A 14,301-nucleotide genomic window follows, 5' to 3' on the forward strand; every position below is an offset into this window, starting at 1 on the left:
CAGCAAAATTCATATGCCTATACATTGTTCCTGCCCTGCTGAGATTCTCCCTAAGCATAAGGAAATAATGATGCTTTTAGCAGAAAAATAAAACCAATCTTACTAATAACAGTTGTAGCTGAAGAAAAATGGAAAATTCATGTGCAATTTGTCCAGCAGTAGAGCAACTCCTGTCCCTTTGCTCCAAGGGGCAACTTCAAAGGACATGTAACTTCAAATGCCATCCATGCAGCTCTGTTAGCTCTGATCAGGCTGATGTATAAGGGGGGTGGTCTTGAGGCTGCCCAGTCACATATTGAGTAAAGAACACAGATCTGGTGTTTGCAAACTGCCTGATGCAAGAAAAACAGGAGTCAAGGCTTGTTTCCCAAATCCAGACACAACTGCTTAAAGGCGTTTCTGCCACTTTATTGGCAGTTTACCAGTATTCCACACAAAACTGCAGAGAAAGTTTGGGTGCAGATTTCGGTATGTCATTTACTGTCAAAGTGATATGGATTATAAGGGAACAAAAAATTTATTTTTTGAAAAGTTTATTGCTTCACTTGTGAAGGTACTTTGCTGTAGGGTGGCCTGGGAAATGCAGCTCACACTGAAATATAAAAATGCCAAGCCAGGTTCTGGTTCTGCCCTATGTTCACACTTAATCTGACCATATGTCATGTTTACTTCCTCTTAAAAAAATAGATAGCTTACCCCCAAATTGTTTATTTTCTAATTTTTAGGGTCACTGTGCTTATTTAACTGATAGGATTCTTCTGGGGCTTTTTCTAAGCAACCATTTACTCTAAATCATATAATCAAACAAGGAATTTGAAGAGCTGACAATTGTTTCTGTGTCCAAATTAACATTTTACTTCCTATCCAATTGCCAGAGGAATGAAATCATGTGTTAGGCAGAAGATGAAAGTTTATAATAAATGTCTGTATTTTGAAACCTGTAGGGGGTGGGGAAAGAAGTCACTTGGCTGTCACCCAGAACATGTGATAATCAGATTAACCCTGAAGCGTATTTTCTGTGTAAATGCATCCAGGATAGGAATGGGTAAGGACATTGGAGGGTGCACTGTAGCAGAAGTCAGCAGTGTTTCATTGCTGGTGGAGGGGAGGAATTTCTTTCACACCCCAGACTTTGGAGGGGTCAGAGCGAGCACTCCATGCACTGAAGCGTAACGCTGATGCTCTCCTGCTGCTCTGTGAGGATGTCGCTGTTTGCCATGGGTTTTCTCCTAGTCATCCTTCAGCCAGCCACCGGGCAGTTCCCCAGAGCCTGTGCGAACACGCAGAGCTTGCAGAGGAAGGAGTGCTGTCCTCCCTGGGCTGGAGACGGGTCCCCCTGTGGGGAACTTTCTGGCAGAGGGTCCTGCCAGAACATCCTGCTCTCCCAGGCTCCACTGGGACCCCAGTTCCCTTTCTCAGGAGTGGATGACAGAGAGGACTGGCCCTCCGTATTTTACAACCGGACGTGTAAATGCGAAGGAAACTTCTTGGGATTCAACTGTGGTGAGTGCAAGTTTGGATTCTCAGGAATCAACTGCACTGAAAGGCAACTGAGAACAAGAAGGAACATCCTCCAGCTCACCACCAGTGAGAAGGACAAGTTTCTTGCCTACCTCAACCTGGCAAAGAACACCCTCAGCCAGGACTATGTTATTGCTACTGGCACGTATACTCAGATGAACAATGGCTCCAACCCCATGTTCAGAAACATCAACGTGTATGATCTCTTTGTGTGGATGCATTATTATGCCTCTCGAGACACACTCTTAGGTGGGTCCAATGTGTGGCGGGACATTGATTTTGCTCATGAAGCCCCTGGTTTTCTGCCTTGGCATCGGGTCTTTCTGCTGATGTGGGAACGTGAGATCCAGAAGATAACAGGTGATGAGAATTTCACCATCCCCTACTGGGACTGGCGCGATGCAGAGGATTGCGTGGTCTGCACTGATGAATACATGGGTGGCAGACATCCCACCAACCCCAATTTACTCAGTCCAGCATCATTTTTCTCCTCGTGGCAGGTAAGAACAGTGAAAGGGGAAGGGAAAGGCTGGTTGTGCCAGAATTGTCCTACCTGACTTTGGTCACTTAAGTGAGGTGCATAGGCTGGGAGCTTAGCCATGCTGCATTCCCTTAGACATTCCTGAAGAAAAGTCAGCACTACCATAGAACAAATAAGATTTTATGTTCACCTAAACTTCAGTTAGAGCTGTTCATTTGTCTCCTTGTCTCTTCTCTCACTGACTGTAGGATTTAGGCTGCTTAATTAAGAACCTACAGTTAAGGTGGGAAAAGGAACATTAAGCCTTTGTGTCCAGACATGGTTTTAGCAGGCTAAACATGCTTGGGGATGTTGAGGCAGTCAGGTGAGAAAGAGCAGGATTTATGTACACAAATTGCTAACACACAACCATTGCAAGACAGTTGGTGACTGAACGATGGAAATAAAAGCAAAGAGTTTTTGAGGGTCTACCGCTCTCCCAGTGCCTGCTTCCATCCAAGAGTTAAAAGCTATCCAGTTAAGCTTGTCAGCTTTCAAACTAAAAACCAAACAAAATATAACTTTAACAGCTGTGTAAATCACAATAGTAGTTCAAAAGACATATAAGAAGTAATGCCTGTTGCTCAAAGGAACTAAGAAATAAACTCAACAGCTATTGCAACTTAAAAGCACGACAATTAAACCAGGGTAAATTTCGTATTTACATAGGTGTTGTGTTCTTATATAGCTGAACTATACTGTGCTATGCTAACCCTGAGAGCTTCTAGACTTTTTTTTTGTCTCTTGCTCATTACTGCCACATAGCCTAAAATACGGTGACAAAGGTCTATTGGCTTCCATAGACACACTCCATCATGACAATAGCAACAGTCCCTTCTGGCACTGAAGTCTATGATTATGTTGGTGTAAATCTATCTTTGTTCTATTTATTTCTGTAGCAACAGCCCAAATGAAGGTTGGGCAGTTTTAGTGATTTAATGGGAAGTGAAAGAGATACAAGCTCCAGCAGCTCTCTGATATTCTGGCATTACAAAACAGCAACTAACTGGGTTGATTATACTGTGCTTCGTCTTGATTTGTGTCCTCTGAACAATATAGGCTGTGTATATACCTGTAAATTCAAACATTGTCATATACTGTGATAGACCTATTTTAGGACATTCTCTGGCATACATTTAGTATGTATTGACTAGTTCTCCCCCTAAAAGGTACCTTTCAGGGATCATTTTTCAGATGAATTTTTGCAGATAGCCACCCTGTTTGGGAGGTTAAGATGATTTTACTGGCATAGACATGGATTACTTCATGCCATTTGGCCTCATTGCTCAGGAAATTTCCTGGCCACATTTAATTTACCAGTGTAGGCACAGCTATAAAATAGACATAGCTACAAGCATGCATTTTCATCCCATTTTCTAAGATTCTGCTCATTTCTAACACTATGAATCGCGATGAACTCTACTAACTTAATTAGATGGCATGATCCGATGCTCTTCTGCACCGAGATGAATAAAGCGTCATGTGAACATGGTATAAGTGTTAAAGTGGATTAAATGAAACTAGAATTGCACTGGTTACATGTGTCAAGTGGAGATATCAATACAGTATATTGGATGAGATAAACAAGGTAGTAGAAGGCAGGTAGTATGAAAGAATCAGCAAGTTGCTAACAGAAAAGACCTGGAGGGGTTAGATAGTTATGTTTAGCTCATTTTTTCAAAGGTACTATTAATCATATCCAAATTCTCAATATTTTTCCACCTTGGTAATAAGTACTCAGAAACTTTATGAGTAGTAATGAATACATTTAAGAAAACAGTCAGGTTTATAACTTCTCATTTAAGGTCAGTTCCCACAAATATATTATGAAGATAAAGACACATTTTTAGGAAACAAGTTGCTTTAACAATTTTTTTTTCTAATAATTTCAGCAGATAGAACAATAAAAATTGTGCTGTATTTAAAGCACATTCAGTGTCAGTGTGACTGCTCTTCGCTATAAGAGCACCAAAGCCCTTTGTGGAAGTTTTCCAAGTATTTTCTGAAAATGGATGCTTATCACTTAGATTTTTCAGCCACTTCTGGAAATGCTATACTTCTATCAAAAGTTCCAAAACAGGGCAACAATAAATTTCTCTTCAAAGGGGTTTATTCCCCTTTAACATCTTCTATCCATATATAACTCTGCTGCCTTATCTAGCGAAGGAATGAAAGAGATTGAACATATCTGCATTTTCAGTCAGTGAGTTTGAGGTAAAAATACAACACAAACTGATCTTTCTTCATTAGCCTTGAATCCAAATTTAAACAATTGCTTATGAGGGAATAACTTAGTCAATGCAGTTCCTTCAAGTAGCACAAACTAAGAGATCAGAATCTCACTCCAGAAAATCAAAAGGGAAAAAAAACAGCCTTAGCTTGAAGTGGAAAACAGCCATAGGTCTACTGCGGAATAACGCTGATTATCCAAGCTCTGTAGCTAAACAGCAAGAGATAAGGGGGGGAAAAAAAAGGAAGATCCAGAAATGTGAAGGAATTTAGGCTTTTAATGAGCATTAAGAATAAGAAGGGCAGGAGAAACCTTTTGAATAACACAAGTATAATATTGCGTCCTTTTTAAAATTTTAAGTCTCATTCCAAAGCGTAACAAAACAATGTCTTCTATGTTAGGAAATAGTTATAGATTTATTTTTTTTAAAGGAAAGGGAAAGTGCCTATTTGCAGAACAGCATCTCTCTTTTTTTTTAATCCCCAAAGAAAGGAGAAAATACTTTATTCCGTTGAGAAGTTGCCATGGCAACATGGATACCCATGAATACAAGCTGAAATTCTTGCTTTCGCCTTACTTTTTCTTCAACATGCTGCTGTTACCAGTTAACTGAGTGAAATATCTGTCCACATTTTTCTCGTGTTTATCATCTAAATGGAACTTTTGATTTCTGCCTCTGGTTTTACCAGTAAGACTATCAGGAATCTTTAGTGTTTCTATTTGTTTTCTTGGCTCATGTTTTAGGGCAGGTGGGAAGGATTTTCTCATGTTTTCAGTTACTTCTTCGTTATGCTGCAAGTGTTGCATTCAGAATGAGGACTGCATGACACCTATTAATCATTTACCAAATTTTGTAATTCCATGCTGACTTAACAGAAAGCTATGTGGGAAATGGAGATCTTCCATGACATTGTAAGAGGGGTTTTTTTTGTAGTGTCCATTTCTATAATTATTCAAGATAGCGGAATTGCTAAAATAATATTATTATGCCTCACTTAAATAGTATAAAGTGATATTCTGCTGTCTTTTGTACCAGAACGGATTTGGAGAAATAACTGAAGTCAATACATTTACAAATGCATAAAAAGTCTTCTGCAAATAAAAGTGGAATCTTTCTACTGGTAGTTAACTGTAGAGTTTGGGGATCCCCACAGTGTGCTAGACAGATGGTGAAGAAAATACATCAGGAGAATGTAGGTGTTCTTTTAGGTTTGCTATTGTGGCAAGCAGGCTACAGCATCAACTATAGCCCTCTGTTTTTTTTCTCTCCTATAAGAATTACTTGAGAGAAGTAATTGCATAACATGGAGAGCTGTCTGCTCTCAGATGTGCTGGTGTAAGCCTGCAGTCAATTCTTTGTTGCAAGCACTGAGAATTTCCCTCAGCACTTCAGTCTGTATCACTCTGCAGAACCGCTTACACAAATGTAAAGCTACTACAAAAGGGAAACAAGTTACACAAATAGAAAAGGGATATAATGCTTCTGCACTAATAATGGCAGTACTTTAGATCCATTACCTGAAAATATGACTTCATAAGAAATACAAAATTCAACTATTCAGCCACAGTTATTTAATTCTAAGCACAGTTTATCAGGAAACTCTTTTGCTAGCTGAATAGTCTGAGAGGATCTTTTGAAGCACTATTTCATGTCCACCTTTAAAAACTGCAGGAAATTTAAAAAAATACATACACCAGAAGCCAACACTTCTTGATTCTTAAATCAGCCAAAGTCTTACATCCATTGGCTTGTGGACACCCAAGTGTCTCATGAATTCAATGACTTTATTTTTTTATTACAACTTAATAGGTTTTGGTGCCAGCTACAGGGTGTTAAAATAAAAAACAACAACCCAAATAGAGCAAGTAACTATAAAGAAAGAGTTTATCAAAATTGGTCTCCTAATGATGTGCTTACGTGGATTATAAATTTGAAACATTTTCTGTTGCAAAGAGATAACTCTCCACATGCCACACCTCAGTACCACGTCCTGAGGTTTTGTGCACAGTACAAGCAGCCACTCAGGTATCCTCAGCCTCTTTATGTCACTGTAATCTCGAAGTAATTCCCCCTCGTCAATGGGATCATGAGTGGCTGACAGCCAAACCTAGCTTGCGGTTGCTTGGTTGTTCTCTAGTATATAGCTGTGCTTGCTCAGGAGTTGTGCAGTGTAAAAGGTCTTCAGAGGTGTATAAATTAATAGCTAAGGGATTTCCTAACAATTGGGGTTTGTTACTAATTCACCAGAGAAAAAAAACCTACCACTCTGTAAAGAGATGCATCTTAGTGGGATTGCGGTAGACGTGGAGACAGCAACACTAACAGTACAGCTCAGAGACAGCCAGAGAACAGGGAAGCACAGTCTGCCAAACCAGAAAACGTTAATGAATATTTCAGCAGTAATTAATGACAGAGTTTCCTACTCCACCCCAGCACCATTCTGAGGTGCTGAATGAGGTGTAAGTTATCCCCCAGTTCTGGGCTGTCTCTGAGCAAAGAGATGAAACTCAGCCAGCTTTTACCGAAGGCTGAGAAAATACCTGGAAGGCCCTGGGTTTGTTTCAGTGCTGTCACTTCATGTTAGTCTCATCTCCTTGTAGCTTGAGTTTTGCAGCTTCTCCAGTTAATGGATATGCCGTAGGGGTCAGAAAGATAACTAATGATCTTATCCTTGCACAAAGATGTTTCTTAGAATTTCTTCAAAGCTTTGCTTTCCAAATTTTCTTTTTTCCATTCAGTCCTCTGCTGGTTTTCCCTTTCCATTCCTGAATGAAGAAACAGATATAAATATACACAGTCTCTTAAAAACTTTTTGGACTGCTATAGATACAGCTCCTTTTGATGTTCTGCCTATAAAAGCAAGCTCCCAAAGTGCAGTTCATTCTGTTGCAGGTTATTTGGGGATTTCGTTGCATTTACCTAGTTTGGTGAGTAAATGGCTTCTATATGCCACTTAATTAGGCCTAGATTATGCCAGACCCTAATGCAGCAGAGAAATTAAAAATTAAACATCTTTACAATTGCCAAATGTTTTAAATCCAACATGAGGGCTGCACTTTAATGCCATTCCCAAGCAAGAATGTGAGAATAAGTGGAGAAAGAGAGAGAAAGACAATGAATCAGTGCAAAACCTCTTTTGGCCACATAGTGGGACCCAAGGCTCCAGTTTAGGAGTCTAGGCTTCATGTAGGACAAATGGGCACAAGAAGGTCCAGGAAGTGCTCACCCTTGGTAGAGCTGGGATAGGTGTCACAGGTAAGCAAGGCATGTGGTTATTCTGACTGTAGTCTGACATGGTTCCTTTAAGCTATATTAACCTGGGGTTTAGCACTATGAAAACATGCTGATACAGTTTCTGGGCATGGGCAGACTCCTGCTCCGTGGGCTTAGAAGAGAAGCAGAACAAGGGACCAGCTGTAAAGGAAGCAAAGGTGTGTATTAACACGTTGAGAGGACGTGCTTCCCCAGCAAACTAAGGAACTTCAGATCACACTGTAAGTGAGCAGCTATTTCAGTACCATAAAAAATCCCCTTTTTCCCAAGGGTCCAGTTATATATTACCTGTATTGCATGTCCCCGTGAACACAGAACTAATAAGTCCAAAGCAAACACAAAGAATTTGTCACCAAAACCCCCAAAGCTTTGAATTTAAAAACAGCAAAGGACTGAACACTGCTGAAGATCCCTGTAATGCAATTCACTTCACTTAGGCACAGGGGCTAGTCTGTGCAAGCAGTTGCAAACTAACACACAAAAGGGTTTCCCATTTGTGAAAAGGTGCGAGACAGCAGTAACGCTTCCACGCATTTACAGTCTGTTTTCTAAGAAACGGTATGAAGACCTGTGCTAAAGATCTCAACTGCAGTGCACTGAGGGGTTTTTTGCTGGGTGTTACAAGGCCCAAGCGCGATGCTGTGTATTCTGGACTGCCATCTACTGGCATTTGCTCTGCTAACTGCTTACATAAGGTATTCCTCAGAGCATCTTCCTAACAATTTCCCTTGAGCTGGTGAATTTACATATGCAGGAGAGACGACATAGGCTGCAGTTTGAATATGAAACTTTGTCAAGGGTGAACTGAGAAATATGCTCAGGGCTGTTCTGTCAGGGAACAAAAAAATCTTGTTTTAAAGCAGCCTGTTTCTAATGCAAAATATGCCTCCTGAATGAAAAGAAGGCAATGATGTGACCCATTTTGTGTGTGCTTTATGCAGATTACATCCAGAAAAAACCATCTAGCTGACCTATGTTCTGTTACCATTTACTCTTCATATGATTGATAAAACATCAAATTATAGTTTCACGATAGACCCATAATTGATATTACCTAAATTACACTTTTCTGAAAAGCATCCCAGCTAATTTTATGGTTCAGAACAAATAGCAGAAGGTCATAGATAATCATTTTAATTCCTGACCCTTATGTTGGCATTTCTTGTCCATGAGTTACCAAATACCTTACAACATCTGGCTTCTGTTTAGGATGAATTCTGTTAGTCAGACCATTGATGAGGGTTACACTGAGACATAAATGGAAAAAAAATCAGCACTCTAACCATTTATAAGCCTCATAACATGATCAGTTGCATTAAATCCCACTGAAATGGATAAAAGAATGAAGGGAAAATGTTCCTTTGTTTAGATATATTTGAGCGTATGCTTGAAGATTTCCTGTCTGAGTATCTGAAAAGCCAGTCTTGAAGGCAGAATGGGATTCCTCTTTAGGACACAAAGGGGATATATCCCCAGGGCATTGGGGAAAGGATGAAAAGATAGGAGGTGGCAGGGTAGAGAAGCCAGAAGATGATCTTTAAGACTCCTTCCAACCTAAACCCTTCTACGATTCTGTGATTTTATGAAGATACTGACCTAGATAAGGTCCATAGGAAACATTGGTAAACAGGAAATCCACAGTTATATATTTTCAGAGCCAAGTGTTCCAACTTGGGTTGAGCTCCACCACCCAAGACGCACCTCCCTTCTTCACTAGTGCACTTCTAGGGACGTAAATCTGTGTATTCTCTATAAACAAAGACATTACTAGAGAATCTCTCTCAGTCTGAATTATCCCCCTATTTTCCTTCTAACAGGAATAAACTCTCTCAGTAACACAAAACAATCATAAAAACAGCACCGTAGCTACGCTTTGTGTTTATAACTGTAGCTCTCTCCCTGTGTCTACCTCTGCTTTATTAGTAGGGATTCTTCAGAGACTTCTTAGAAGCACAGTCCTGACCTCAGTCCTTAGATGCACAATCCTGAGCTTCTGGGGAGAGCTCACTGAGCTTCTGGGGAGAACGTGCACATGAAACTCTCTGCTGGACAACTACCTACAGCCTCCAAAGGCATCTTAGTAGGTTTAACAGACTAGGGCAGATTTCAGCTAATAAAGCAGTCTCTAAGGATAAATTTCTCTGATAAGCTTTCTTATCTCCTCAAAAAAAACCCATTTATTTATGAGATTCATATCCATAAGGAACTTATAATTTAAGAACTCCAGGTTTTTAAGAAATCTAGGTTATATCACCAGCTCCATCATGGTCAAATCACTTAGAAAAGGATTCATCTTGTCTCCTTGCACTCATTCCAAAGTTAGGCAGAAAAGCAACTTACCTTCGGCTCTGCCTTTAGTCACTTCAGAGGCACATCCATGCATCCAGGGTGTGATTCACCCCATCCTAATGCAGATGCAGAGCATGAAGTTGAACACTTAATTTTGCTTGCCTTGCTAACTGCAGTCTGGAGACAGTTTCTGCATTGTTTTTTTTTTTTTTTAACATTTTATTTCATTGACTTAGTCAATGGAGAGTTAGGAACCCTTAGAGACAAGTACATCTCACCTACCAGACATCTGGCTTAGGAAGGTTGAATCACACTCATGAGATGCCTCTCTTTCTGTTCATTGCAGAAGTTGTCCTAAAATGTTGCTTCAATCTGGCAATTTGTACACAGCTAGTGCTGGTGAAATGAATCTCCCACTCACTCCCTTCACTAACAGAGAATTGCATATTCTTCCATCCCATTCACAGCAGATATAATTGCTTTCACTCACCTTCTCATTCATTGTTTCGGTCCATAAAATAGAAGTACACCTCCAGGATGAAAGAAGTCTGGAGGTTTCAGTGTTATGTGTTTTCTCCCCTATGATATCTTACACAATAATAAGACCTGTTCTTTCTCCACAGAAAATTCTCATTAACCACATTGATTACCTGCTAGCCAAAGAGTCCTACATTTTGAAGTAGTCTCTGGTGGTTTGGAGTTTTATTTGGTTTGTTGGGTTTTTCAAAAAAGAAACCAAACAGTGAACTGCAGGTTTCAGTCAGAGCCTCAGCCTCACCTGAAAGTGATACAGAACAACTTATGGGAGACTTGAGCCACTGTTGCTCCATGTCATTTCAATAGACCCATCAACTGTTCCACTATACACACCCACCAGACACTCGAGTCTGATGTTCTGCTTGTCATTGTGTTGTTATATTTTTCTTCATTCCCCACCCTGACTCCATGTCAGGCAAGTTCCTGAACATAAAGTAGAAATGATTTAGTATTTGTGCTAACTTCCCATGGGTTTATTGAACCAAAATATGAAAGAAATATCCTCACTCCCATCACTTCTCTGACCAAGCAGAGGATGCAGTGAGAGTTACTATAAAAGCTCATGGTTGTCAGAGGTAACAAATAAGCTATTGTGGCTTAAAAAGACATTGAGCAGCACCTTAGTTGCATTTATAGTCTGTGTGGACACTCTTAGCCCATGGCAAATGTTTTACACATTCAAAATTAGTTGACTTTCATTTGAAGTTACACTGAGCCACCTCTCTTCCAAAGTGGACTGACAGCGTCTACAGATCATCTGACAAATAATGACTTGCTATGCCATAGTAACTGGAATTTGCCTGTGAACCCAGGCCATTTATATGAATTATGCAGGATTCGGACAGTATTTAGTATCTGTACCCATCGATCTGTTTAAGGTCCTTTGCTAATACCCATCAATACAGTATTTCTGTTGGTAATATGTGTTCATCCCTACAACATTCCTGGGAAGTAGAGCAATGTCTTTTCCCATTTTGTACATACAGCATCATCAAGACATAGTGAAACTAAGTGCACGTTTAGTCTGACAAAGAACAAACAGATATTTTCAGAATAAAAGATTTTTTTTTCCATATTCCAAGTCAACAATTCTCCCTTTTACTGTGAGGAGAAAAAAATATCTGTGATTATGGCTTTGTTCAGTAGTCTGTTGAAGCCAAAAAGCCTCCATTTAGCAACTACAGAAGGAGATTTAACTCTGTTTGTATCCTGCTGCATTGGTAGGTAACACTGAATTTAGCTTCAGTGAGTTTTCAAGGGAATAAATGAGAATTGATGTCTCGGTCCACGTGGGTAGTTTCAGACATAGACTAGTGTATTATTTCAAAATATGTGCTGTAGTAGAGGGGTGTCCTCTATAAAATAACCCAGCTTATATTAAAATCATGCATAAAAAATTAAAAACTATATAAAAATATAATATATATATAAAATATATATTCTAGCAACAAACTTATTACATTGTGCATTTTATTTGCTCCTTTAAAAAAATGAGAGTTGAAGTACCTCTTTTGTTTTCTTTTACTTTTTACAATTGCAACTCTGCTAATAGAAAGTGTTTTATACAGGTAATTTGTACTCGGTCTGAAGAGTACAACAGCCAAGAGGCTTTATGCAGTGGCACAAGTGAGGGGCCTATACTGCGAAACCCTGGAAACAATGATAAATCAAGGACACCAAGGCTCCCATCTTCAGCTGAAGTTGAATTTTGCCTATCACTAACTCAGTATGAATCTGGATCGATGGACAAAATGGCCAATTACAGTTTCCGAAACACTTTGGAAGGTAACATATTTTATTCTATTATTCTATGTCCATCTGTAAACTGATTCTCTGTGGGGTTAGACTCTTTAATCTCTGGGCAGGTTGATCTGATTCCATAATGTATCACACAAAATAAAAAGAAAAAGTTATGCTTTCTCCTGGAACAGCAACAAAGAACCATGTTAAAGGCATTTGATAAGAGAATAGAAACTGCCATCTAGATCAGACCCTAAACCCATCTATTAGGAGATACTGTCTCCTGCTATAGTCAGCACCAGGCACATCAAAGAAATGTAACACTGCATAAAAGGAGACAAATCCAATAATCTATTTACACATTAATATAACCATATCCCTGTGGGTTACAGGTTTGCCCTGGAAAACTCTCTTCCAGAGGCCAGGCTGGACAAGGGTGAAAGAGGCTGCTGGCAGTTGCATGTTATATCTACATTCTGCCACTGTGAACTCCATAGTATACTTCTCCCCAACTCTAAGGATTAGAGAATAAGTTACACCTCAAAAATTACCCTTAGAATAATTTCCAGATGAATTTACTCATTTATCTAACAATCCAACCTGCTTTGAATGTTCCAAATTTGCCAGTAAACCAGTGTTTTATTTCCTAAAAGGAATACTTACTTTCAATTATCTGTCTACCCAATCTCTTTTGAATCTTGCTAAATTGCTCATAAAAGGGATAGCACATTATAAATTTATCAATAAATATTGCTACAGTATCATATGTCAGCTGAATCAAACATCATCTATTTCTGATATCTCAGAGATTTTTGCTTGCAAGGAAGTGTACAAGGGCCAAGACAATGCAATATAGGAGTTGGTGTGAGGATGAGAAAGCAAAACTTTTAGTATGTTCAGCATTAATCCTAACACAGAGTGAAATGCTATAAATTTTTTCCAGAAAAATTTAAAAAAGTGAACCATTTTCTGCTCTTAAAGTCAAAAATGTGGGATTTGTCTCCTGAAGCTGACAGAGAATCCATACACTAATTGACTTCAGCTCTGGGCATAGCTGTGCATTCTATCCTTGAAAAGAGGAACCATGTGAAATACGAGAAAGAAAAAGGTAGCGTAATTGAGTAGGGGTTTGCCAGCATTTTTCTCCATGAAGTATGGGAATAGATGCAAAGGGTGGAATAGGTGGAGTAGAGAAAAAGGAATTGAAGCACACAAGTCAGGAAATAATGAGCATCTACCATCATGCATCTAGTATTGTAAACAAAAGCAAAGGCACAGCCTATGGAAGTTATGGAGAGCCACATATGAGTTTACTGAATAGCAGAGTCAAAATGGACCTCTCACTGACAAAGCCTAAATTTCAGTATCAGGACTGCTCATTAAATAACAATAATTCAGTGAATACTTGCAGAAAAAGGGTAAAAGCTGCTTTTTGTCAATGCTAAGTCTAAACTGACAGCTAAACAGTGTCATAGATCAACTATAGTCCTTTCACACAAATGGATGCATTTTCTTATTTAAAATAACAGTAGCTATTTGAAAACAGGCAGCAACATAGATGTTTGACAGAATTGCACAATGATCAGGAAAGAAACCACAGTTCTCAAAGAACCTGGAAGAAGTTATTTTAACTCTAAAATCAGAATCAGTGTTTTGTCTGATTAATCTATCAAACTCTCTCTCTATTGCTGTCTCTTTATCACATTAATTTCATGACTACTGAGTGCAGTCACAGATGGTCTTTGTTAATATCATAGTGTCATCTGCCAATCACACTTGAAGAGGGTCATGCATTAATCTGAATAATGGCAATGTCTCTGCATCTGAAAAGAGCACTTCTGGATCAAATTTTCCTCCAAGTGAGTTCTTTTGTTCTGCGTAACAACCCTTCAGAAGCTGAAGAGTATTCCTTTTTCTCCTAACTGAGGTTATGAAGCTCCAACTCATCACTGTGGTCATTTGAAGCCCTCCAAATGCCACACAAGAAACATCATGGTTGCCACCAATAGGCTTTAATGGTTTTCATGTGATTTAGATAATTCTTCCAATAGACTGGGAAAAAACTACTTGTTCTTGAGGACACGTGCAAGTCAGACATGATTCAGGAGCCATTGAGCTTAGGTAGCTACAGAAGCAGGATACACTATCTTGGTGTTGGGGTTTATCCCCAACTGGCAACTAAGCACCACA

At 39.3% G+C, this 14,301-nt stretch overlaps 1 protein-coding gene across 1 annotated transcript; it reads left to right on the forward strand.

Moving 5' to 3' along the window:
• Window positions 1-1,104: 1,104 nt before the first annotated feature.
• On the forward strand, window positions 1,105-12,156 carry TYR (tyrosinase; the record flags this gene model as incomplete). Its single annotated transcript, XM_010150860.1, has 2 exons — window positions 1,105-2,021; window positions 11,940-12,156. Coding segments are annotated over exons 1-2 (1,060 nt in total), but the record flags the coding sequence as incomplete, so codon positions are not given.
• Between the last annotated feature and the right edge of the window lie 2,145 nt (window positions 12,157-14,301).

The sequence above is a fragment of the Eurypyga helias genome, unplaced genomic scaffold, assembly GCF_000690775.1.
Source record: "Eurypyga helias isolate BGI_N326 unplaced genomic scaffold, ASM69077v1 scaffold52424, whole genome shotgun sequence".
Taxonomy (NCBI): Eukaryota; Metazoa; Chordata; class Aves; order Eurypygiformes; family Eurypygidae; genus Eurypyga; species Eurypyga helias.